The sequence below is a fragment of the Fundulus heteroclitus genome, chromosome 7 (genome assembly GCF_011125445.2).
Source record: "Fundulus heteroclitus isolate FHET01 chromosome 7, MU-UCD_Fhet_4.1, whole genome shotgun sequence".
NCBI classification, from domain to species: Eukaryota; Metazoa; Chordata; class Actinopteri; order Cyprinodontiformes; family Fundulidae; genus Fundulus; species Fundulus heteroclitus.
This window is the reverse complement of record NC_046367.1, coordinates 26,413,154-26,440,976: the sequence shown is the minus strand read 5'-3', so window position 1 is coordinate 26,440,976 and position 27,823 is coordinate 26,413,154. Positions and strand designations below refer to the sequence as shown.

Genomic DNA, 27,823 nt, shown 5'->3' with positions numbered 1-27,823 from the left:
TTACCAAGAGGGTTTGTTAATTTTGAGGATGTTGTGTGTTAGAAAAGTTCAAACTTGGGCTATGCGACATGACCTAAGATCAATATTGCAATATATTGAGCAGTTCACCACAATAAATATAAATGGATGATAATATTGGTTGGGAGATAAATTGATTTAACAGATTAATTCGAATTTACAATTTTTTAACATTTAATTTTTGGAAAATCAGGATTTTTTTTGTCAATGCACTCATTGGGCTTCCATGAAAAGAATAGCATGCAATGATGAATATATGTTTAGGAAAATATATCGTCAAAACAATGTAAAGAGGAAACTTTTTTTTAACCATAATACAAGGCCATCATTGTGTAATCAACTCAGAGACAAAATGCTTGACATAAAAGCAAATTTTAAAAACAACTTCTTTAAAAAATTTTGTGAAACAAAAAAGAGGAAAAAAAATTGATCAATCGGATTTGGTATAGTAAAATCAGATTTTATTTTTAAGCCATATTGCTCAGCCCTAATACAGCATCTTAAAGGGACATGATCATAGCCTGCCTTTATCTATAGAAAGGACTTTCACTCTAATGTTTTTAAATTAAAAATACTGACATGGGCATAATAACATTGGTTATTGCAAATTTCAGTGTCGGTAAATTTTCGGTTTACCGCTATTTTTTGCACTTTCTGGTTGTGGAACCATAGAGAGAAATTACATGTGACCTCCAGCAGGCCAGTGGTGAATGTCTCTGACCAAACCATTAGACTTTCATGCCACTGTCAGGGGTGACACAGTGGCACAGGAACTAGGGAGCTGGTCCGGTTCGACCCCACGCTGGGAACGTTTTGCCAACAACCTACAGAGAAGCCTTTTGAGTTGCTGTAATGGCGTTTCAGCAAATTGTACACGCCTGCCTCGCATCAGTTTGTCAGTTTCACTTTCCTGGTGACGTCATATCAAACCCTCCGTGTGTTAATTAGTTTTAATGTTCATTACATAGTTTGTCCTTAACACTTTTAACCATTTCACATCAGTAGAGTATCAAGCATGATTTCTTTTTTTTTTCTAATTTAGATCAGGCCTGTATTAAGACAATGTGGTGCCCCTGGGCACTATAAATCTTGATTTATTTATAATTTATTATTATTGTGACATCAGTGTTCACAAAACGAATAATGCATTGTCTTTCAACAATTTTAAGTAAATAATATAACAATTTATGAAAAATACATTTTTAAAGCATGTGTCCTGTGGTGCCCCCCCCCCCCCCCCCCCCATGGTTGGTGGCCCCTGGGCACTGGCCCACTGACCCTTATGGATAATCCGGCCCTGGATCTGATGTGTTTCAAACTTTTCCTTTAAGTCTTTTGAGCAGTGTAGCCCATACGGGTATTGGGATCGTAGTTATATTTTGAAGGCCAGTTAAAATCGCTTGCATCTCAATTTTTTTAAATAGGGGAAAAGAGCACACATTTCGTGACGTCCTCCCCACACATGTGACTTTTAAGGCGTTTTGTTCCTCCAGTGGTTCCTTTTAAAACTTTGAGCACCCCGCTCCCAACGTCGTCTGCACGGCCCTGCTGACCAACAGGAACATTCAACAAACAATTAAGTAAATAACAAGAACTACAATCCATGATTTATTAAATCATCAGTCATGTGAATTTGAGTCTCGAGGCTCTACTTAAATGAATCAAACATAGTGGTGAGCCCGGTTTGTCCTGTCCCTCTGGCTGTCTGCGGCAGGAGGACACTCCCCCACCTTGACTCGGGAGGAAAGACGGGACGCGCCGCTGCTCTGCCGCCGCAGGCTGTTCATTCACTGCCAAGGTAACGTCGCCGTCCTCTTCCACGTATAACACGTCCTCCTATGCTACAGTCTCGACTTCAGAAATCTACAGAAGCGTCAGCGGCTTGGTGCTCTTGGATCAACCGCGGCGGAGGACAGCAACGTCGCTGCTAGCTAGCGGCTAGCCGAAGCTAGCTAAGAGTAACAACAACTCTGAGGGGGGGTGGTGTCTGTGCCGGTGTGTTGGAGCTTATGGCTATTATTTTTTAGTAACGTATTGCTAAATTTGCAGCGTTTAAACATCCACAAAGCGTTAGTTTACAGCGTTTTTTGTTGCGAACTCCTTTGAAAACAGCTACACTGTATGCTAACGGGAGCTAGCAAGGGGGGTAGCCCCCCAGCTGCAGTCATGGCAGAAAGTATCACCGTGTTTAATATGGATCATTCCGTCAATTAATGCTTAGGTGTCTTAGCGTGTGCTGTTTAAAAGCTAAGACTACTACTTCCGGGTTGTGTCGTGCAGTTTGTCCTCGCACTTTGGAGTTAAAGCTGACGCGAACAAGTGACACGCGTTTCAGTTTCCCAGACGCTGCCTGTAAAGGTCGAAGTTTGTTTCAGATGAGCTAAAAGGAGGTCCTGTGGGGAACTGTCTGTTTCATGGGTGATCACTGCTGTCTGCAGGTGGAGATATAAAAACCAGCGAGAGAGACGGACAAGGATCCCACACTAGCAGGACGAGCAACAAACATCCCGTTCTCATCAGGATGGGGTCTGCAATTTCACGATGGAGGGTTTGTAGTCATGATTGTTTCTCTAGATTAGATGGATGCAACCCAGGGTCCATCTTGGAGGAGCAGGTGGAGGTAGTCCTTTTTTTTTTTAATGGGTTGCATTGAATCGATGGACATCACAGATGACAATAAGCAAATGTGGTTCTCTACCAAGCCTTTCACACATCAGTTTGGGGACTTGTTCGGTGTCGTCAGTGAAGCACAGAACCAGTTTGTCTATTTCAGTAAGAAGTGTGTCAGCGGCCGTCCCACAGGGAAGCATAGCTGTTAATACCTGCTGGGTAGGCCAAGGCGATGTGGTCTAACATGAATATAGTTTGGATTTATCATGGTACACATTAATCACAATGTCAATCTTACATGAGGAAGAAAGCATGTTACATTGAATATATTATGTATATTATATTTGATGTAACATTATATCGCCTAACCCTATGAAAAGGAAATACATTTTATTGGTTTTATTTTAAATCCTGGCAAGCAACACTAGTCACAAGCTTTTAATTAACAACTAGTTAGTGTTGTAAGTGTTTTTGCATTACAACTCCCTCGTCATGCCAGTAAATATAATTATGATGGGTAGAGCTGGGCGATATGGAAAAAATCATATATCACGATATGGACTATTTTATATCACAATAACGATATATATTGCAATATGCCCCAATTAAGTAAGTTTTCAGCAAATCTCTGAAAAATATGACAAAACATAATTGTTTACTTTTTTCCAACTTTATTTTGAAGTGACATTTATAGTACTGTCACAAATTACAAAAATAAATTGTAGTGCAGTAACTTAAATACATAAAATGAGGCAGAGGTAGCGCTACAGTACACTTCACATTTTTTTTCAAAATCCTACAGGTTTTTAAATTAAATTACCAAAATAAATAAATAAAAGTGCACTAATGTTTAGTTTAAGTTTCGGAGTAGAAAAGCACACATTTTTGAACGAACGTTAGTTACAAGTTTCTGAAATATTTAACCTTGTAGTGCAAAGTTTGCATACCATAACGGCAATATAGATTATCGAAACTTTTTTGGTAAAAGTGCTTCATCTTGGGTTGCCGGCGTAGCTGTCTCTGTTTGTTGCAAGCACGGGTTTAAGACTTCAGCCTCCTGCGTCTCCATCTCTCAGCTCTCATGAGTTAAGTAACGTAAAGCATGTCGCAAACCCGCGTGCGAGTCAAAAGCCGTAAAGCAGCGTCATGTTGCAAAACCACAAGACGGCGCTTCTTTGTGAATTAAAAATAAATAAATCTTGTTTATCACTTATAAACTGTGTGTAGGCTACGTGACTACACTAATAAGTTTGTCGTAGTCTACATTGGGGAATATTTTCTTGAATACGAGATAAAATGGTGGTAGAAACGATAGAATAGAATTAGCACTGTAGACACTTTTCTATCGTCCGTACGATATGTATCGTCCTATCGCCCAGCCCTAATGATGGGTTTAGGCCTGGGTCTAGTCCAACAAATGTCCTGATTGTGATCATAACCTAATAAATTACTGTCCCTCCAGGCAAAATAAGAGAGACTAGCCTGATGTGAAGGAAGCTTTGTGTGCTGTTTAATCATGTGAATCCTCCTATGCTGTTCATCACAATCCTTTGTTTCAATTATTCTCCAGTTTTCTCATCTTGGTTTCTGATCTAAAACTTTTTTTTTAAAATAAACACCTTAGGCACTGTGATCTGAAATGACAAGTTTTGCGCGGACCGACTCGCGGCACGGGGAGGTCGACGACAAGTTTTGCGCGTGGGGGGGAGAGGGGGGGTATCCATGTGTTTTTTTTCCCCCCTGCCATTCACTATATGCACGCGCGAAAGCAACAACAAAAAATCGTGTGTTAACGTCAAATAAACATGCAAGCATATAGAGTTAGGTTTTTTTTTTAAGATAGCGCTGCGGGAAACCCTGTATGTACCTGACAACTGCATTTCCTGTTAGTCCTCTCTGCTATGTTTTTTAATGAATTCTATAGATAATTGATATGTCAAAATATCACACAAATTAATAGATGAAATTATTTTTCCAGGTTTTTTACTAAATCTGTAAATCTGATCCCTGTGTTGGTCGGCGGATTGACGAATAAACCAAAAGTATTCTGAGCAACTTCCTGCTGACAATTTTTTATCGATGTCACATAACTGCATCTTCCTTTAAGTTACACATTAATGGATTTGACAACATTTAAATCTTTGCATGTAAAGGAGAGTAAAAAATGTCACAGGTGATGAATGTTGGAGGGGCGAAGTGTCCAGCACCTGCTGAGCATAACCAACATGTCTTCTGGTTGATCAAACTGAGCCACAGTTTCATACATTTAACAGCATTTGTCCAGTGGCATTGTGTCGCGGATTTCCATCCATGATACAAATATATCTTTTGACATACACAGTTACACAGTAACTTAAAAAAAACTTGCCTTGTATATTTTTAAGGTTTATTGTTAATTGGGCTGATTTAAAAGTCAAAAGTGTCAACGACTCTGTCGTCCAGACGTCGTGTGGATTAGGTTAGGTTAGAGTCTTTAGATTCTCAGATTCCTTGCTCTCAAACTACAGCCTAGGAACATCATAACAGCAGCTAACAAACAAAGCTAACAAAGGTCAAAAAGAAAACAGCAAAGAATCTCCTTGGAAGGAGAAGCACTTTAGAGGTGAACTTGTTTCAGAAAATGTTATAATTTACATACTTGCATTTTTGTCTTACAGGCTAAACCCTCCACTGTAGAAACGTTGGAACGACTTGAAAAGGTAAAGTTAAGTGAAGGAAAAGTTATATTTAAATACTGTGGAGTAAATATCTTTGTACCTAGAAATTCATTATAAATCGCAGTTGTTTCAGAGTATTTTCAGATGTATGTGCTAAGTATTAAGCGAAATGATCTCAATGTTAGTTTTTGTAGGTCAATAAAACTTGCATAGCATTATCAGTCCTGTTCGGTGAATTTGTGATGCCAAAGCAGTGGAAATGAATGCAACATGTTGATTGGAAGTAAATATCAACGATGGAGCTTTACTGCTGGATTGCAACTAAGCCACCGTTGGGCTATTTTCAGTTTGTGTCTTTGGAGAAGAAACCACAAGAGATCTTCCCGTCAGAAACATGTCGAGAAGGTATTTAGGTTGTGAAGCGATGGGAATTAGGCTCATTTGTGTCTTCTGTGACGGAGTATAGTTTTGATCTGCTGCTTTACAGCGGACAGTACGAGAATCTTGCACGATCTCCTGTATTGTGAGACTGGATGTGAGATATGCTTATTTACTGCCTGGAGTGACAGACCCACATGTTCCAGTGGCATGCCGTGGACCAAGACCGGATCCTATTCTGTCCAGCGGCTAATTTTAGGTTGCCTGGTCAGCACTCGGGGGTTTGCATTACAGAACCTGAATATTTATTACCAGTTTAACTTTATAATGTAATTGGTAGGTCATTTTTGACGTGTTATTTTCTGATTGGGCCTTCCCTTGTAATGTGGTATTGGCTTTACTGCTACAGTGACCTTTGAATCTTATGCCAGAGATGTGGGTTCTTAGACCTTAAATGAATTTGCCTCCATTTGCATTTAAGCAAAAAAGAGATGTGGTTTGAGTGTGACGACAAAACCGAAGCTGTCCTTTATAAAAAAAAAAAGAACAAAAAATATAATCCCAAAACGACATCAGTCTAATGCCTCCACTGGCTTATACTGTTTAAAATGAATTTGTTGTGCTTTTAGGTGAAATGATACAGGATGATGCCTTTATTGTGATAGAACAGTCTGCTATGCATCTTTCACTTTGTCACCCAGACCTGTAGCTAGGGACATGGATACAGGTGCATGTCCATAAATGAATATCTTTGAAAGGTGAATTTTAAGTAATTCAATGTGACTAGATTGATTATACACGGCGTCATTTATGTCGAGCATTTTCTTATGTTTGTTTGGGTTTTTTATGGCTTACAGCTAATGAATAATTTCTTAGAATATTAGAGTTTAGAAAGCATGGACTCCACCCAAAGTCCAGACCTTGTGAATCTTTTTCAAACTTTTGAATTGCTGTTGCTTTACAATCTTGTTATGGCGGAGATTAATCGTTTTTGGCTGTCCCTTTTCTCAATTTTTGTAATTCTGTTCAATTTTCTATTATTATTCTTGGGTACCCCAATGTATCGTCTTTTGCAAAGAAATCTAGTGTTGTACTCTCGTTGAGGAAGGTGTTTTTGTCTGCTGGACAAGTTCTCAAGTTAACAGACTTTGCCAAGGCTATGTACCTCATTACTGTGTAGAATTTTATTTAATATTTATCAGTCTTATGTATGTATTCTACACTATTGAGATGCACCTATATGTCACCCAAAATACTGTTTTGTTTCAAAATGCAGTTTAAATTTTTTACACATCTGCACTTTAGGGCATGTTGACTTCTAGTTATTTATCCAGTCATTTACGTCACTCTGTTAGATAGACAGGGCCACAACACTGTTCAAATGTAATTTTCCATATCTATTTTTTTTTTTATTTAACTCCAGGAAATCCAGACTCTTGAGGACTACGGTGAAAAGTCTCAAAGACAGCTAAAGAGATGGGTCGGCACAATGCTGCTGTACTCGGCTTTGATATACTTGATCACACTCATCGTTGTGTATCTCTGGTACCTGCCGGAACAGTTAATGGGCCGACTCGTACTGATTCTACTCTTTTTGTTGTTTCCATTTTTGTAAGTATACAAGAGAGCTGATTGCACGTTCACTAAACCCATAACATGACAAAACGGATTAACTTATTTTTTTAATCCTCCTTTTTAGAGTGTGGTTACTTCGAAAGGTGCTTGTGATCATCTTTTCACGAAGAACTGAAAAGAATAGTAAGACTCTTGATATCTGTGCATACGTTTTTTTTTTTACTTATTCTTGTGCAAAAATTGCATTTCTAACTTTTGGTTGATTGCTTTAGATGAAAAACTGGAAGAACTTAAAGAGACTAAAAGGAAAATAGTAAGTGGCCTTTTTTATTTTCTCTAGTCTCATAAGTTGTAGTGCAAATGGTCACATATTTATCACAACTGAATTATTGATACGTTTTTTTTTTGTTTGTTTTTTGTTGAAAATCGGTGCATCTTTGCCTTATGTAGTATTAGTGCAGACAGTCTTTGAATGGTACACTGACTTAACCCAGTGAGCCTCTCTGCTAATGTCACTTTAATTAATAGCATTTAGTACAGAAAAGAAATAAATCTGATAAATTACTTGTCATCCTCTGTCAAGTTCTAATAACATTCAATAATTAGGGCTGATGAATTTTCACACTCCCCATTATCGAAGTAGTGAATCCAATTATTCTTCGTATTAAATGCAAACGTGCACAAATGCTCAGTGTTTTATTTTCAATATTTCTTTAAGGGTGTTGCTGTTATGGAGAATTTCCTCTGTTTGTTCATGTAGGAGTTTTCTTTCTGTGTGGTTGCCAAAACACTGTTTTACTGGTCTAATTAATAAGAAGGAACTATTAAGTGCAGTCTACTTTGTTTTCATGAATTTTAGTGTTTTTAATGCGTTTGTAATTTATTTATTTATTTTTCAAGCTTGAGGAAGTTATGGAAACTGAGACGTATAAAAATGCCAAAATGATTTTGGAAAGATTTGATCCTGAATCCAAGAAAAAAAATGTAAGTTGTCATGTTTTAATATTTTTATAGCCTGAACATTTCACGAATTATCTGATGCTAATTGTTGTTCTTGTATTATATTGCTGGGTGGATGAAGGAACTTGAATCCACTCCAGTCGGCCCCCAGCTGACTCCCAGACCAGGACAAGGTAGGAATTAGGGGTTGTAAGGTGCCACTTTAAATGCAGCTTTAGCTCCAGGATTACCTACTCTGCACTCTTCCTTTTGTTAGAGCTCCGTCAGCGCATTGTCACTCCAAAGAGCTCACCAATGGTGCAGAATCCTGGAAGCGCCTCTGCTACCCGCCCTCCTCTCGCCCCTGGGCCCAGCCATCCTGGTCGAGCTGCCCATTCTGCTCCAGGTGGACCCCCAGAGAGGGGCCTGTCAGCAGTAGCTGCTCAGCAGAGCTTGATGAGGAGGCCCATGACCCCGGGAACACCTGTTCCAGGAGTCGGTGAGTTACCTGCGCACAATGGGACCAGATCATAATGTGCTCGATTAAGGTATGATTTACTCCTCCCCGGTTTTGTGTCCCCAGTTGCTCAAAGCTTTGTGGTTTGTGTTTTCACCAAGGTTGCGGTATGTAATGCAATAGCTGTAAAATTGAAGAAATGTAATATAATGTATTTTTAAATGATTCAACCCTTCCTAAACAAAGGTGTTATGATGAACTAAAAAAAAAAGCACGTGATCAGCTCTGAAAACTGCATGTAGTAGTTTGCGAAAAGGTTTCACATTTAGGGATGTTACAAAGACAAATTTAAATGTAGTTTATTAGGATATTTTGCTCTATAGACCAACACAAAGAAGAACCTAATTGTGGAGTAGAAAAAAGATGCTTTGATCTCACAACTTTAAGCAGCACCATGTAAGTTTTGACCCAAGTAATAGCTTAATTTGAGATATTTTGAATGATTTCTCAGGTCACTGTGCAGCACTTGGCACATATGGACGCTCAGTGAAGGCTGCCCTTCTCAAAAACTTGCCTGTGTAACTTGAGGGGTGCAGATCCAGCTCTGAATGGGTCATGTGACCCAAAGCGCCGCTTTATGGCAGTCTGAGCTCCCCTTAGACTGGTGAGCTAACCTTACATGCGTCTACTTTTGTCATCCTTTAGTTGACGTTTGTCATGGCTATGGTTATTGTTACAAAATACAGTAAATACAGTTCACAAACCTGCTTATCAGCTCTTCTACTGTTCATGTTCCTGCAGCCTTTCATAAGCCGATGATTGAGCTTGTTGTCTATCCTGTCCTTCTCCTCCACGGTTCCTGGAGCTCCCTCTGGCTCTGCCTCGCCCTCTCCCATTCAATGGGAGACTCTGAGTATAATCTAGAGAGGTGACTCTGGCCATGTGTTTACAAGTCACTCGATGACTTCTCAATCCACTGGTCCAAAGTGGTCTGCTATCAGATTCCAAACATGGAGACTGTTCAATGTTGTGACTTCAGCTGCGCTAAACCTGGAAGTTCCAGGTCTAGTCCCTCCTAGTCGCTAAAAATTTGATGTGCTGTTTTACATATGTTAAGTGTGGCAAACAGTCTACGGTTCCCTTCGGTGCTACCAATTGCTTTCAGAAGTCAACTAATTAGTTGGGTTGTATCATGATACAATGTTATATTGATTTATTCCCTCCTGGCTCTGCCTCGGTTCTGGACGAGGGAAAGCAGCACCTATCTTACTTTGCCATATTAAATCCTGGAGTTTGAGAAGAGTCGCACTGGAATTTACACCACAGTTCAGTCTTTCGAAGTGGAGGACTTTTCAAACCCCTCGTAACCGGAGTTGGAGGGAGTCTTTGTGGCGCCTAGGTGGCTCAAGGTGCTGACTCAGCAATGCCCGAAGCTGGTGCTGCCGAGGCAGTGGAAGACAAGATGGGTTATATTATGTATAATCATATTTTTGTCCTACTTTTAATCCGGGGGAGGAACACCGACAGCTTTGCACCTGTATGATTAATTTGCAATGTAGAAACGAAGAGGAGTTGGTCTCCTCTCTGCTACCATTGCTCTGACTGCAGATGTGTTTCAGGACGAGGCAGCAGCTGTCTGCCTGTGAGACAACACTAAGGGTTGTAGGAAGGGCTCACAACAGCATTGCTGCTGCCTGAATACAGTAACTGCAGTACAATTGGTGCTTTCATGTAAAGTCATCAGTAACAGGAACAAATAGCTACATTCTTGTCTAGTGTGTTTTTTTTTTTTTGTTTTTTGTTTTTTTGTTTGTTTTTTAAGAAAAAAGTTGTTAAAGGCATCAGGAAAGTTGGCACGTTCACAACAGTGCTCACTACGGAGGCACAAGACAGAGCTGTTTTTATACCTCACAGTGGCAGAGCTACTGAGTTTCTCCTTGTGGGTGACAAAATCGTTTGAACCAACAGCAGTACTAATTCAGAATTCAATGTAAGACACCCGTGGGACCTTAGGAGGATTGGTGGTCTTAAACACAAAGGCAGGATTTTAACAAACATAGTAATAGTAATATAATAGTAATATCATCTTTGTCATTGAAACATACATTACAACGAAATTTGTTCTCTGCATCTTAACCCATCACCCTTGGGGAGCAGTGGGCTGCCATGTGCGGCGCCCGGGAAGCGTTCTAGGGTTAAGGGTCTTGCTCAGGGACCCAGAGTGCAGGCGCTGGGGATCGAACTGGGTACTTGCATCCTATATTTATAATCCCTTCTAGGTTCTGTCTGATGTTTTTACCAATTGGAAGAATGTATAGTAAAGAGAATTGGCCCAAGCACTGAACCCTGTGGTACTCCACAAGTCTCCCTGAAGTATAAAGTTTCTTCATATACATGGACAAACTAGAATCTGCTGGACAAATAAGATTTGAAACAGCCTAATGCTGATCTCTTAATCCTTACAGCACATTCAAATATTTCAAAGAGAATATTGTGGTCTACTGTATCAAATGCAGCACTGAGATTTAACAGGACAAGTACAGACACAAGTTCATTATCTGAGACCATGAGAATATCGTTAGTGACTTTCACTAGAGCTGTTTCAGTGCTATACTGGAAGAACAGATTTGTCTGAATTGGCTGTTTTAAGTTGACATGCATGTCTTCTAGTCAAAATAATCATTGAGAAAAACTTCAGCTGCTATTGCTGTGTTATGTGTCAAATGTAATTTTACAAAATGTGATTGATTGTGAATAATTTTTTTTTATTGCTTCCTACTGCTAGTTAAGATCAAAGTATATTTGTTTTAATGTAAATGTAACGGTGGAAGTCCAAACCTAATTAACCAATCCAGAACCTGTAGCCAAAGTTGATATTCTTTGTAAAATGGCACAAGCGTAGACTAGATTAAGAGAGTCTGATTAACAAAAAAAAAATGTCTCTAGATATGTAAAGGTGTAAGACTTAATTAGTGCTTGGTGGTTCCACAAAGTATTGATTCATGGGGCTAAATGCAAATGTGCGCCACACCTTTTAGCTTAATCATAAAAACTTAAATCATATATAATTTACTTTCCAGTTATGCTCTTTGTATTCATCTGTCATATAAACTCCCAGTGAAACACGATAGTTTTGAGGTGGTAATGTGTTAAAATATGAAAATTCATGGGCTCTTAATGTTTTTTCAAACGTGTGGTAATGTCTAACACAAGATGAGGTGGACGTTAGCAACTTTCACAGAAAGATGTCTCACCAGCCTGCTGCAGAGCTTCTTACTGGGTCGTTGTTATTTATGGGAACACATCTGTAGTTTAGATTTATATCATCTTTAATGAAAATATTTATAATCCCTTCTATGTACAAAAAGTAAAAAAAAAGTACAAATGGGAAAAGAGATGTTTTTGAAGAAAAAGAAGTTGCATTTTGTAATTGCCAAGTGGAATGCCAACTGAGGTATGCACAATGCTTGATAACATTAAGTGTGATTAATTAACCAGATCTGCATTTCTTCAGTGGGCAGCGGTGGTGGGGTTCTCACTAAGAGCCTTATAATTCCTGGCGAAATTGCTTTTGGCATCGGGAACACCTCACAAATGGCTTACATGACTTTATGTTATCACCTGCGTCTGTTGAAAATTGAAAGTGAAAAGCAATTTGATACAAAGAGTCACCACAGAGTTTCCATATGTTGGTAAATTAATAAGCAGCAGGACACTGAGACTCTGCCAAGTCTCACAGAAATGACCAGTCATCTTCCTATGATTGCTCTTGATGTTGGATTATATTAATTACTACCCACCAACACGGCAGGGGGGTTGGCAACATGTTTTCCTGGTGAGATCAGGTGGGGCGTCATTAAGGGAAAAGATGCAGGTTTTAGGGAAATCAGTCAAGTTTTGTGCAGCAAACTGTTTCTTTGAGCTGTTACTGTGGGCAGGTCTTCATTTAGGTTTATAGTTAATATAGTAGACTATATCTAACAAAACTGATGGTTTTGTTTTTACAGGGATGCACCCCCCTGGCCCACCCATGGCGAGACCTATTCTCCCAAGGGAAAGGGGAGCTGTCGACAGAGTCATCGAGTATCTTGTTGGAGACGGTCCTCAGAACAGGTGCACAATATGTACTTAGACATACTGAAAGTTGAATTTCTTTTATGGCACCTTGCATACTTATTCATATTTCTTGGTTTTAATATTTTTGTTGACATTCCAACAGAAAGTAGTGCATGTGAAGTAGACATCAAACTTGTGGAAGAAGATACTCTGGTCAGATGAGATAGAAATTAAGCCTTTTGACCTAAAAAGCAAAATTCAAAGTGTGTCAGGAAACGAGTACCACAGCTCACCCTGAGCATATCTTACCAAATGTGAAACATGGTGGTGGCAGCATCATGCTGTGGGGATGCTTTTCACTAGTAGGGACTAGGAACCTAATTCGAGTTGAGGGAAAGATGGATCAAGCTAGATAAATAATCTTAAAGTCAGGATTTTTAATTTAATTTTTTTTAACTATTATTGAGGTGTGGTGGAAAAAATTTTTTTATTTGGAAACTTGTTCCAATTTGCAGAGTTTTCATCGATTTTCTAAATGAAATAAATATAATCTTGCTATTAATTAAGGTTTAGGTTTATATGAATTTTATAATTGAAATTGATTTTTATCCATCAGTTTTTTTTTTCCCTCACTGACTGGATACGCACAAATTCAGAAATGAGGAATTTCACTACTTTTTGAACTCCAGACAACTTAAAATCTACCGTATGTTTCAGACTATAAGGCACACTTAAATTCCTTAAATCTTCTCAGAGATTGATGGTGCACCTTATATATGATATACGACAGAGACCGCTAACTCTCCCTCTCAGGAGAGAGCTGCGTACGTGATGGGGCGGAGTGATATTACACACTTGGGAAGAATATTTAGTACGCCTTATAATCCGGTGCACTTTATGGTCTGAAAAATACGGTAGGTTTAACTGGACCTGTGGTCCTTAAACTTAATCTGGTTAAAATGTCAACACACTAAAAGTTTTATCTTGCTTTAATAGGGTGCCAACAGCGCTCTATTAAAGCACATAAATAATAAAAGCTCATTGTTTTAGGCACAGTGATTAATACTCCAGTGCTAACTAATACAACAGTTATTGTTTGAAATGAACTGGAATAAATGAGTCTAGATGCCACAAGAGCAGTAAAATGACGCTATACCACCCACCGGAAATCAGAAGCCAGTTTCAGCGTGGTATTTTTAGGGATGTTTCAACTCTGCAAAGAAAGACTACAAATAAAGCAATTCAGTTTCAGTATTTTGTACTCAAATGTCTACAATGCTATAAGAACTGCTAGATTTAAAAGAAATTGAGCAAAGAAAACCATGTAATTGGGAAATGAAAACTTTATAGCAACCTTTGGGAAACGTAGGACAATTATGGTTAAAAAAAAATCTGCTGGAGAGCAGCAAATTACTTAATACTGCATAAGAGATTAAACTTCCAAAAGGACGACAACCCTGAAGACAAGGCCAGGGCTACAGTGGAGTGGTTCAGCTCAAAGTATGTTCATGTGTTGGAATGGCCTAGTTAAAGACCACACAATCCAATAGAGAATATGTGATGAGGTATAATTTGCTCTCCATCTAGTCTGACTGATCTTTAGTTATTTTGCAAAGACAAATATGTAAAAATGTCAATCTCTAGATATGCAAAGCTATCTTAAAATGACAAATTGTGAAACTGTTCAAGGAGGATTAATACTTTTTTTTTGCAGGGAACTGAGTGCATTTCCTAATTTGTATTACAAATATACAACTAGGATGAACACTTGCAATCGCTTCCGTTACCATTTAGAAAATTCAAACTGACTGGATGTCCAATCAGATCAGTAGGAAAGTGCAGATAACCTTAAAGGATCGACATTTAATACCATCATTGTATTAATTAACTCTTATTTTACGTCTTTCCCAGGATAATTTCTGTGACCTGTACTGTCTTTACTGAATTGCCTTTGCTCTCTTGTAGATATGCTCTCATATGCCAGCAGTGTCTCTCCCATAACGGCATGGCATTAAAAGAAGAATTTGAATACATCGGTAAGACTTTGAGCACCACAGTGCCGTTTATCAGTCTCAATCAAGCGCCGGGCCTTCCTTTGCCCTCTAGCGTTTGGCAGCACAGTATATCACACGGCTCGTAAATGCCTCCGCTGCTACCAGCTTCTGTAAGCGAAAGCAGAACACGATTGAATGCACAAAGTCGCATCTGTCTGGAATGGTTCTGCATCTGAGGCACATTTAGTCATTGGTTAAGCTTAATTTAGACTAATCTATGTCTGCTTGGCAGTATGTTCGAGTGTATGCGGTAACTAGATGTGTGATGCTCTTATTTGCGTCGTTTCAGCCTTCCGGTGTGCATATTGTTACTTCTTGAACCCTGCAAGAAAGACCAGACCTCAGGCTCCCAGACTCCCTGAGATTCCTGCTGAGCTGAAGATGCCAGTAGCGGAGGCACCCTCAACATCTGCTGCTGCTGCTGATGAAGAAGACCAGCTTGCTTCAGGTGATGAGGAAAATAAAATATTTTTTTCAGTTTTCCCCTTTAAATCAGTGATTCTCAACCCTGGTCCTCTGTGGCCACTGTCCTTCAAGTTTTAGATGTGTCTGCTCCAGAATACCAGATTCAGATGATTGCATCTTGTCTTCAGCAGGACATCAAGTCCTGTTAGCCAGCCATTTATTTGAGCCAGGCATATGCCTGCTGGGAATCACCTACAACATGCAGGATAATGGGCCCCGAGGACCAGGGTTGGGATACACTGCTCTAAATGATACATTAATAGAACATAATAATCATTCTTGCCATACTGTTGGTTTTTATACATACATTTTAGGATTAAGGCTAACACAGCTGTCATACTGTTTATTGCATTTTATTTGCTTATGCATCTTTAAAGTACATTTTACATAGTTCCAAATGTAAAGAATCAAAGAACATTTATTAAAAAAATTCATCCCTGCAATAGATGAAATATATTACCATAGTTTAGTCAAGCTGTTCTTGACTAAAACGTCAAGAACAGCTTACAGTTTTCTGACAAATTGCTAATTAAATAACACTATGTTGTCAATTGTATAAAAAAGCGAGGCTGGAGTATTAGTCTTGTAAAACCATGTGTGCTGCTGAAGCTTAAGGCGGATAATATGACGGGGATCCTGGCTGTATTCATTTTAGCATTATCCGTTTTGCTGCTCCTCTTCGTTTTCTACTTGTTTCTGCTGCATTGACATGTAAAATGATGCATTTGTCTGATTATCAGGAAACCCCAAGATCGCTGACGTCCCTCTTGGAAATGACGCCCAGGAGCCCGGCACAGTCGCCACCACCGAGGCCGGTTCTGCATCAGACAGCCAAAACACCCCAGAGCCACATGACCCGCCTTCTGAGAAATCCGATGATGAGCACGATACTTCTGCTATGGAAGTGGAATAAAAGGGTGGCGATTTCAGCTCATTAGGATGGAACGGGTTTTTTTTGAGGGAATGAAATAAGTCAGAATAAAGTAAATACTCTTAGTTACAAATAAAATGCAATTATAATCCAGCTCTTAATGTGGTTTTCAAGCTGCTTGAACTCCTTTGTGCTAAAAACAGCTTTTAAACTTGTGGCAGAAGTATTGAAGTGTCTCTCTACATAAAATAACAGAGCAAAGGATTATACCAGATGTTCTTTTCCAGGTTGTATTTTATGTTTTCAGTCATTTTCTTCTTTTATTTGTGTTGGACTGAACCTTTTTTTTTTTTTTGGCGTTTTTGTTTTGGTAAGAAGGAAATAGAACAAATAGAGCATGAGGTATTTTGTGAGAAAAGTGTTATTTATGCTATATTTATAGGCAATTTTCTTTAATGTCGCACTTGTTGTTTACAGTGCTTACTGGGGTACGTTGCAGCCTGTAGGACGTAAGATGTTTACACTTGTATGGTACTGTTGACCCAATGCACACGCAGAACAGTATGTAATTATCACTGAAAGCTGGTTTGTTAGAACTGCACTCTTCTCAAAGTGCCTTTTTATATGTTGTGTATGTTTTTGTATGTCTTGTCAATAAAATGAAACATTTTTAATAGACAATGTAACCTACCTGTTTTTATTTGAGACGCTATCTGCTGCTCGGTTGTATAAATTCATGTGCTGTAGAAATGATACAAAATAAACATTTGAGGAAAACCTGCTTAAACTGGTTTCTGATTACATCTGGATCTGGCTGTTTCGGTCTTATAAATTGTAAACTGACTGTTACGGTTAAGATGTTGGATTAAACTGAATAGTTTAGGTTATTTTTCTGACCGATTTTAACTATGGGTGAATTCAGTCCTGGGTTTGTATTAGACAAGTGCTTGTTTATGGGTTAAATGCAGCATGCTGGGATAGAGTTTTGGACCACTAAAAGTGGATCAAGACTAACATTAAGGCTATTTAAAAGAACAATCCACAAGGGCGTAAAATATTTATTTTAAAGTAATTTCTATCCAGCCATTTACTATAACTGCATTATCAAAGGGGCTGTGTGCCCACCTCAAAGTTAATGGCAGGATACAGTAAGTACATTGTAGGGAAACAAAGCAATGCACCCACAGACTCAAATACGACAAGTAGTGTGACCAGTTACGATAACTTGGAAGTTTTTAGAACAGCTATACCCAGAAAGGTCTCATGGCTACGATTCAAACCCATATTATGAAGAAAAATTGTTAATGACTGAATGCCTTGTGTTTATTAAAACAAAGCTACCAACTTTTGCTTTGAGATTGGAGTGGGATGGGATGTGTGTGAAGTCATATATAAAAAGAAACTAAGGAACAAGTACATTTTGTTCAATGGGGCTGGAAAGGTTATGTGATTTTGCAATGCATTATGGGATGTGCTGAAAATGTGTTTGCGCCTATACAGATTACTTTTTCTTGTTTCAGATGATCAAATTTTCAGTGTTACAAGTAAAAGATAATCTGACTAAACAAAATGCAGTTTTCAAATAATTTTTTTTTTTTTAAACAAAACTATCCCAACCAACCAGTCAATGGCCAGACATTGTCCTTCAGGATTTTAAGTAATGCACTAATTTTGATTGGCTGCCCACCAGTGTCGCCAGATTTTGCAAACAACCAGCTCTTTGAAAACAAGCCCAACAGTCGACCCGCCATGCTGTAAAACAGGGGCCACTTGTAAACACAACAAATTTATGTATTTACTATGCCACTGGACATAAGCAAGAGCAAAATTATGATAAACACTTTTAGCATAATATAACTTGAAAAACTCAATGTATTTCTAGAACATAATTTTAAACTCCGATCAAACGAAAAGTGCTTTTTTAGCTAATTGTTTTGTCATGTTTTGGGGCACTGGGACCCATAAACCCATGTTCATTAGCTTCACCGAAGAGAAATGTACATTTTTTGTACTTCTCTGTATTAGCATGCTGAATTAAATTAGCAAGGTGAGCACTTATAGACCTATTTCACACTTGCAGAATCGGGAGTACGCCTTTCGAGACAACTCCCACCTGAGGTGGGCACCAGCCCTTCAGTGCATTCTTTCTCACACTATTATGTTTTAAACATATTTTCCCCATTTTCTGCAACTCATTCTCACCCTACCTCGTCACTCGGTTTTCTGTCACTTTGGGCTCTTGTGTAAGTGTGATTGGGGTTTCCAGAGTCCACTCAGGCAGGCCAGATCACCAGGAAACGTGGGCATTGACAGGACAAACCACCTACCCATTGTGTTTTGCTTTATTGTGGGGAACTAGGAGATAATAAAGGGGTTTCATGCAGAAAGAAAGCCTAGCCCCAATAAGCAACTTCACGTTGAAAAACAAGCCAAAAAAAAAAAACTGCAACCAATGACTTATGAGATTTGCAAGCGACTTTAAGGGGAAATAAGCCCAAGACATGGCAACACCTCTAGCCACTCCTGGGAATGTTCACCAATGTCCCATGTTTTCTCTATTTGTGGATAATGACTCACTGCGGATCACTGGAGTACCAAAGCCAAGCCAACCGAATATTTAGCTCCTTTCAGATCAATATTATGCCCCTGATGATTCAACGCAGGAGGTAACACCAACATGAACTGCAGAGGGTAAAACTGGATTGCACAACACGTGTGAGGTAGTGATATGATTCAAAGCAAAAGACGGCTGTAGAAGCACTGCATGATCTTGTTAAGGCTGTCTAAACTATGAAATATCTTGTTCTGCAGAATCTGAATCACAGAATAAGATGTTGACAATGGTACTTAACAACTTGGCTTATTTTGAAAGCCATGAATTAATTTGAACAGCCTGCATATGGATCCCAACAAAAACCTCCTCCCTAATCTCCAAAATATCAGCCCTGTGGTTCCGCGATCTCAGTTGCAGGGTCTGAAAGCACACATGACCTGTGACCTCAGCAGATTGACTTGTATGATTTAAAAGGACAGACTGGTCCATAATAGGAGGCTCATTGGTGTGTAGAAGTATAAAATGAAAGGGGCTAATGCCAAAGCTGGCAAGAATGGGAGGGATAAGATATGATATGATAAGAAATTCCTTTCTTGCCCCACAATGGGGAAATTCGAATTTTGACAGTGGCAGAGACAGAGACGGAGTTACACACAATTTCTACAAAAGAAAAAACAAGCCAATCTAATCTAAAGCTAGTTCAAAAGCACCAGAGAATGAGCTTATCAGAAAGGCCAACATAAAAGTAAAAATAAATACCAGAATAAGTATTGCACAAATATTGACAACATGGCATACTAAGGTAAAAACAAATATGAAATATTCATGTTAAACTGTGGAAAAACAGTGTAGAAACACCAGCCTATTTACAGAGAGGTATGAGATAATAAGCAATGTGTTGTGAAAATACAGCAGTAGCTCGGCGTAGCTAAGGCGTGTGCAGGTGAACCATACGATGTAAATAATTTATGATCAGATCAGAACCCATGCAACTATTCACATGTTCTAAACATTTATTGGTTCTGGTGTGAGCAGCAGAGATTATAACAGCAGCTGAGAGGAACCTTAGAGAGCCTTGTGCAAGTACCGCAGCTTTTAGAACACTAATCAATGGCAAACAATGGCGTGGATGAAAGTGCTTTGCGTTAAGAGCAACTGCTTTTCTTACTCAGAGTGAGACCTATCTTGACAGAATGAGAATGACTTTAAGACCAATTCTTTGATAAAATGATGAACTCTGACTGTAGCTGGCGCAAGCATGTGCTAACTACTCACAAGGCTAATTTCATTGTACGTGATCAAATCTGTACTTTAAGATGTGAATCACTCTCATTATTACACAGCAGAAATGTACCACCTTACCATTTCATACTTCATCATATGGAAGAGGTTCAGTAAATTCTGATCAAATCCATATAAAGTAAGTTGAAAATGTCCGCTTGTGACGAATAATGAGGCTCCTATAGGAGCTTATGGTAAGGTCCTATAAGAGCCACCTTACTGAACAGTCATAAAGTATTTAATCAACCGTTGGGTTAAAACTAGAAAACCATGCAGCATAAAGCCAACATGTGGGTTTAAAAATAACCCAGCAGTTTTAGTGCACAATCAATAATCTAAAAGACATAAACTAGTTCAAAGTATGTTTTTCAATGTGCCATTCAATCTCCTCTTCACCCAACTGATCTCTTTGCTCCATATTTTTTGGTCTGTTTTCATTAATAGGCCAATTCTAGCTCGTTGTTATTTCTTTTTTCGCTCATTGATCATTTCAGACAGTGTGAGATAATGCCGCTTGACACTGAGCCTGACCAGTCTTGATTGCTTGACCCTCTTGATTTGCAACGAGAAAAGTCATTGCGGCAAACAAAGTTGCTCTCTACCGTCATATGACCTCTTTTTTTTCTACCCCCCGCCACCCCCCACCCGAACATGGCGTGTAAAGTGTCTGTAGGGGTCAACATCCCACATCTTCTATGGGTTTTGATAATGTATGTTTACTGAGACGTGACCTCCTGGGCCTTGTAATGCATCAATGTGACACCCAACAGTAACGCCTGATTCCACCGCACGCTGTTTGAGGTTGACCTCTGACAAGAGCCGAACAGAAAGGGGGAAAAATGGGACATCAATAGGACAATGTTTAGATTTTGTCACACTACTGGGACGTCGTTCAGTATACATAGCCTGGACATATGCACCGCATTATGTGCTGTATATCACAAAAGATTGCTGCACTTTTTGGTCCTTCTGTGAAGGAATTCTAAGGTGATGAATCTTTTCGTCACAGTTTGTACTGCTGTGCATTTTTCGTTGCATAAGGTTGCTGAAATGATCGTTCTCTCATTTGAGAACAGGAGTATTTCAGTTATTTAAACAGAAATTTTCTGCAATGAAATAAATTTGAAGGAAATAAGTAAAACAGAGGGACATGCAAATATGTAAATGACAATAATATTGTTTACATTTTTTCTCTTTTTGTGTTGCTCTATAAACTGTTTTTTTTTTTTTTTTGTTCTTTAGATGTTTGAAATAAATACATTTTATTGGGAGGCAAATTTGGTTTATTGGGGCAAAATCACCTCAGGTGCATCTCAGACAATTAAAATGGGTGGGTGGGGGGGGGGGGATACCAATCTCCAGCAGTAACTAGAATATCATTGAAAAATGTATTTATTTTACTAATTCAATTTTGTAGATGAACCTACTATAGAGATTCATTGGACATAGTGATACAATATATTCCAGATGTTATTTTTGATGATAATGACTTTTGGCTCAAGAAAACCTAAGATCAATTTTTGAAAGAAATTAAATGTCACATAAGAACAATTCGTTGGCATAGTTTTCAAATAATATAATATAATATAATAATAATTTTCTAATCCCATTAGTTAATCACAAGTTGCTTACATAGTGGCTTTTTGTTTACTTTCAAAAGATTACAGTTTGATTGTTATGACATAAAAAACAAATTATTTTCAAAGGATGATAGATGATCTAAAATAAAAACCTGCGCCAAAGTAATTTTGAGCAAGCAATAACAATGTACAGTGAGAACGTTCCAAGGTTTATAGTTCTTCTTGTGCTCATCTCACATGAGTATTGGAGGCCACTTGACTTAAATTTATACTGATCTTTTATTTATACCCAGAAAAAAATGGCAGATAAGATACATAAGTGTTCTTGATACTGTGTTTTGTCATATCCAGCCACCAAAGATTGAAATCCTGCGAAACAATTTTCTGCAGAAATGAAGGATCGTGCCCTCCTGAACCCCGGAGGAAAATAACCCCACGGTGCGAGGCGGAATATGAAACAGAGGCGGCAGAATAAGTAAAATAGACAAGTGCACCAGGCTTGTCACTTTTCCATTTGCTGCCCCCGAGTGAGAGCAACTTGAAATTCTCCTCATCTCACATAAGACCTTCATCGTTATGCTCTATCTACTGTACTGAATACGAAAAAAGTACCACATCAGACAGAGGTAATAAGGAAGGGAGCTGTGCAAAAAAAGCCTGTTTCTGTCTGTCATGAAGCCAAATGCAACAGAAAGAAAAACAAAGTCGTAAGTGTACAGCAGAAGCCATCTTGGAGTGAGACAATGCTGAGATGAGTGTCACAGAAGTAGTTAACATGGGTGTGATATTAGACATCGCCACTGGATCTTGACAACAGCATCATTACACAGTAATAAGAGCACAATCTCCTTTGGAGAAGCATTAAAATCAAATTAGATTATACAAGCGCTTGGCTTGATGAGCTGCGAGCACTGATGGTTCCCAAGCTGTGGTTCTTTGGTTATTACTCTAAAGCTCTTTGGGTGCCTGGGCGTGAATTGCCACTTGACAGAGCTTTCCACTAAAGGTCATAACTTACCAAGAAATTTGATTTTTAAAAGATTTAAGTCAGTGGAAACCTAAACACCCAGATAGATGGGTTTCTGTTTTTTTTTTACCCCCTCTGTTGTATCTGTCAAATGTCACTGCATGCTGCCGAATGCATGATCCTATCTATAAAACAGTGTGGTGCGTTTAGACCAAAGTGACATTCAGGGATCAGAGAGCATTGTCATTCTCTGTCCTATCCTGGACTCATTATACCATTGAGCTATGGCCTCTGTTTGAGCACTGTTACGCCTCAGCAGATATTACTGCAACATATCCAAAATGTTAAAACATGTAGAAAACTTGGAGAAAGCCAGCAAGCAGAGTGACTGTTAAAACTACAACCTTTAAACATGCTGGTGAAGATTCTCAGTCATCCAGGTCATGGTCATTCCAAAAAAAGGTAAAAAACAATTACCTTGAATTGAGAAAGCTTCCGGGAGAGGAAGCGAAACGTCTTCAACTACGGAAACAAGTCCAGTTGCTTTGTTTTTTACCTTTTTTTGGAAAAACCTTTAAACAGTTTGAATTTAACCAATTATAGGGCAGATTTGAAACAAAATAAGTGAAAATAAGGTATGTTTAAAAGCTAAATAAACAAAAATAAATACAATTCCACACTTTATAAATGTTATTAATAGTAGAGTTAGCGATTTTTCTGGAAGTTTCTCCAAGTCCATTTTTGAATAACTGCGCAGGCGCAACACCGTCTCACCTGGTCTTCCACTCTTGGGGATAGTGTGAAAATCCACTCTGGTCTTATTTCTTTCTACTGAGGCCTTCCTCTTCTTCTCAAAAACTTGTACGTGGTTTGCTTCTTGTGACTCTCAGCCATCTTCAAAGTCTGTGGCGAGAGCCGTGGAGCTACAACAAACGGCTAACAACGAAGCTAACCGCTAAGCTAATCGGATACATTAACACTAGAAGTGCGCACGCGCAGCCAGCAAGAGGAAACTAACAAGGAACGTCCACACACACTGGCATTACTTGAGCACGTCAGAATTACTGGCATTTGGGACATCCAACAGATAAGGCCATTCCCCATGTAACTTGATGGACAGAGGGGGGGGGAAGAAGTTGGGATCTCGGGTAAATTATCTAAATTTTAACAAGGTCAATATTTCGTCGCATTTGAGGAAAAGAGTTGCTCCTCTCAGGGCACGTCAGACCAGTATGTCCACACTTTGCTCAGAGTGTCCAAATTGAGGCGGACGCTTTTTTGAACCTCAAATCGTGTTTTGTCTGAAGGCAGCATAAAGGCCCATTCATACCCTACGTTTGGCCTACACGTCCGTATTTCTGTCCGTACGTTCTATCCGTTGACTCCTTCATACCTCCGTCCGTTGAGGTGCGCAATAACCAATATTTCCTGTAGGTGGCAGTGCTGGGCGCTCCCTAATTGCGGCCCACTTGGACTTTACGACATCCCCTGTCATGGCCAGAGCCAACCCGATTTCCTGAAAGCTATTCATAACTTTTTGTTTGTCCCTGTGCCCCGGACACGACACATCATATAAATGTGGGTAGTTGCGGACAATCTCCGAAAGTCGTTCCTCGTTTAAAGCCCAGAATTCTTACCTTCTTCGTGATTTTGTTGACATTTTGTACTACAAACTCAATAGCGCCCCCACCTCTTCCGGTAGTATTGCTCCGTATTGATCCGTTTCGTCCGTAATTGTAAGCTCCCAATTTTCGTGTCAAAATACGGACGAAATCGACGTTTAGAACGTATGAAACACTCCACACGTATCCGTATCCGTCTTTTACGTGAGGTATGAATGGGCCTTAAGTCTTATGACAACTCTGAACATATACTGAAGTCTGCTGGATATTGCACACAATAAATTGGAAAAACACTCAAAAATGCTAAAAAATATTTAGTTATTTAGTTAACATTAGAATTTACCTTCATTAAAAAAACATATATGAACTAACATGACGAGTAAAAGCTAAAATAATTTAAAACGGTAATCTTTAATCCACTCAAAAAAATCTTCTTTACAGTGTAAGTAACAGCATCCAAAATTATTTTTCTAGAGGATCATATGATTGTCTTTAAACTGGCATATTTAACTCAGAATTCAAAACAATGAGGGTTTTTTTGTTTTGGTAGTTTGTGGGATTATTACTTACACTCCACTGATAGACTGATTACTAAACCTTCAGGGTCCAATATGCGCTGGCATTCAATAGAGAAAAAAAAACGTAGATCTAAATTTGCAAGCTCTATTATATGATGAATAATAACTCAATTATACAGCGTGATAAAACTATAAATTTATCCCCACTTGCTTCATGTTGCCCATGTTTGAGAAATGACACTCAAAAGAATACTAAAAACTGAAAAGAGAGGGGAATAAACGGAAGGCTAAAACGGCAAACTGCTTTCACCACCTCATGTGGAAATCATACAAAGCATCCTGCAGGCAGCAGGGTTCATTTTATAGCTTCATCTATTACCACACTGTCATTGTTAATTGTCTTCTTTTTACCTCTGCAGGATTCTCCAAATTGGTCCTATCGAATGTGACAGGAGGAAGAGCATTAAGCATCTGACAAGATGATATCTAAGTTCAATTTCCTACTCCTCACCTGATTTATACCTGCAGCAGATCATTTTCTTTTCTGTCATAAAGACCTCTATAAATCAGTGGTGCTTATGGAAGCACTAGAGAACAAGGTCCCTGGATTTGTATCCCTTGTGTTTGCTATTAGGAAGCCATTACAGCCACATTTTCCTCTTTCAAACTAAAATGATCAAATCTAATACGGGCAAGATTAGAGAGATAAAGAGAGAAAATGCTACAGGATCTGTTCGGCACAGTCCCCTATCTAAACAATATGCTCTAAACCCAATAAAACAGGGCTTTTTTTTTGCTGGTGACACCATTATCCATCTGTTTGGACAAAATTGCTGTATCATGGTATAAATCTGCGATACAAGTGACATATCCTCTAAAATAAAAGGGAACATTAACTGCTCTATCTTCTAGAGGCCACGGGACTAGCTGGCTATAAGCTCAGTCAAGTGTGATGGCAGTTATACTGTGTTTTACTAGACTGCAGACAATTATACTTTGGTCCTCTCCCCTAAGAAGACAAACTGCCGTGGCTTCAAGTGAAATGATTTCAAATAGATTTTCCAAAATGTCTGTCGCCAGATTGCTTCCATACATTATTTCACTTAAATGGAGGGAAAAAAAGAGGGAGCAAATCCACAAATCAATCACAACAGCCCACTTTACCAGATGGAAAGACAAGAGATTGCAGCGTGTGTGTGTGTGTGTGTGTGTGTGTGTGTGTGTGTGTGTGTGTGTGTGTGTGTGAGTGTCTGAAAGTGTGTGCATGTGTGTTTTGTAGATCTACAGAGAGGGACACTTATAGGATGAGCCCAGTCTTGTCTCTTATGTGTCTCACTTATCCAGAAGTATAAGACAAGAGGTAGTCGGTCCTCCTTTAGTAGCTGAATAAGGTATGAAAAACTGAGATTTTTCTCAAGTTTAACAACTAGCTCTTTAAAGTACCAATAATGTGTAATCCATTAAAATAAAAGTGTAATTAACTATCACATGACACTGAAAGCTAATTTATCAGTACCCGAATAATAATGCTATACAAGTTACTAAGTCAGCTTTTTTTGTAACAGAATGCTTTTTAGATTAGTTAGCAATAAAAAATATGACGTACAGCCTTAAATGCAGACATTTTTAAATACGAGTTTTAGCAAAAGCTGGTTGTCAGAGGCCTCATACTTAGATACACTAAGATACTCTGTTACAGTATGTTTTGTATAATTGTTGTAGTGTATTTAAAGAGATAAGTGCTAAAGGTTGTCAACGCATACCATTTCCCCAGCTTGAATAAATTACGATATAATAGTTAGAGCAAAATAAAACTTGTCTGAAAGTTATCTTATGCTTAATATGATGTCCACATGACAGTGACTATGGATTGTTAGAAAACATGGCCATAAAACATGGCTGGTTAGTGGCACCAAAGCTGGTATTTAAATTGTGATTCCGATTTGTTGAGTTCAGAAATTAAGGGTCCATTTTAATTTTTATGTATCTGGATTGCATTTGATGATCTCTTGTTTCAAGTTTGCAATACTACAAGACTGAACTGGAGTGTCCAATCCTGAAATCAATGAGAGGAAAGCATAGTAACTGGTGAAAACCCAAGCAGGCCTGGGAGAGATCTCCAAGCAGTACAACCTCAGCCAAAATCCAAGCTGGCGGACGTTCTACTTGTAGAAAATGTAGCAATCACCAGAAAACCTGGAATTTGAGAGCGAAGTGCTCTATTGGGAAGATATGGAACAATCAGATTTTGGGTGTATGATGACGCCTAATTATTGAGTGCTTTAAATGTGAGTAGTAATGTAAATCATATGCTGGATTTAACACGGAGCCAAAGAAGGGAAACTAAAATGGGAGAAATCAGAAGTCTTGCTGTAGTGTGTTGGATAAGTTGAGGGCTGTTAACTCCCTTTTTTGACTTTCTAACAGTAAAGAATTACAATAACTTTAAAATAAAAGTTTGAGTATTTAATCTTATTTCGGTCTGTGTGATGGAAACTGTTTTAACACTATAGTTTCTGACAAAACTGTTCTTTAAATCTCACCTGTTCCACCACAGCCCAGTAGGAGTAATGTACATTAGTGTTGATGATAGTATTAAAAATACATATTATTTTTTTGTTTAAAAAAACTAATATGTAAAAATTACTGTATTTCTATAACAGATATGGTAGTTTGTTATTTGAGTACAATTAAGTTAAAACCTTGCGTTCTTCTGGTGTACTTATACAATTATCCATTAAAAAGAATCCAACTTGTACATGCTGACTTTGTTCCTACCATTTAAACATTACTGCATGTGCATTAAAAATAACAAAAATAGTACAATTGAAACAAAACCTAATAAGAATGCCATCCATTCACACATGGTTCATAACTGTTTCAATCAGATGTATTGTTTCCTCTTAAATGTTACATTTGATTTGCTTGAATAACATACAATTGAAAGAGGTTTACATCCAGTACATACATATACATAAATGTTTTTTATTTTATTTTAGACTTTAAATCAGGTTAAATGTAGTCCTACTCGCACCAAATACCCAGACAAATGATCTCTTCTTTATCTTCTCATCACTAACAGGCTGCATAAATACTCAACAACAGTTCTTGCTTAAGGCTGTTTTTATCTGAAATAGAACTGAAGGGCATTATAGTGAACAGGCCTTCCATTATGATTTCTTTCATCATAATTGGAAGCACATTTGTCTATATGATGAAAC

At 38.5% G+C, this 27,823-nt stretch overlaps 1 protein-coding gene across 3 annotated transcripts; it reads left to right on the top strand.

Moving 5' to 3' along the window:
- The first annotated feature begins 1,579 nt into the window (after nt 1–1,579).
- lnpa (limb and neural patterns a) lies at nt 1,580–16,867 on the top strand. 3 transcript variants are annotated; one of them, XM_036139324.1, is made up of 14 exons: nt 1,580–1,598; nt 1,733–1,816; nt 2,457–2,566; nt 5,286–5,327; nt 7,087–7,274; nt 7,363–7,421; nt 7,511–7,551; nt 8,139–8,222; nt 8,320–8,371; nt 8,455–8,676; nt 12,642–12,747; nt 14,656–14,726; nt 15,034–15,192; nt 15,950–16,867. In XM_036139324.1, the coding sequence occupies exons 3-14, from the start codon at nt 2,540–2,542 to the stop codon at nt 16,120–16,122; spliced, it is 1,224 nt and encodes a 407-aa protein (XP_035995217.1). In that variant the 5' UTR covers nt 1,580–1,598; nt 1,733–1,816; nt 2,457–2,539; the 3' UTR covers nt 16,123–16,867. The 3 variants fall into 3 exon arrangements, with proteins under 3 accessions (XP_035995217.1, XP_021169308.2, XP_035995218.1); XM_021313633.2 differs by lacking the exons at nt 1,580–1,598; nt 1,733–1,816 and adding an exon at nt 1,826–2,013; XM_036139325.1 differs by lacking the exons at nt 1,580–1,598; nt 1,733–1,816 and adding an exon at nt 1,827–1,976.
- Nucleotides 16,868–27,823: the final 10,956 nt, after the last annotated feature.

Coding starts and splice junctions, on each gene's coding strand:
- lnpa (XM_036139324.1), top strand. CDS start 2,540: ATGGGGTCTGCAATTTCACGATGGAGG. Junction 7,275..7,362: donor TTTTTGTTGTTTCCATTTTT/GTAAGTATACAA, acceptor CCTCCTTTTTAG/AGTGTGGTTACTTCGAAAGG. Junction 14,727..15,033: donor AGAAGAATTTGAATACATCG/GTAAGACTTTGA, acceptor GCGTCGTTTCAG/CCTTCCGGTGTGCATATTGT.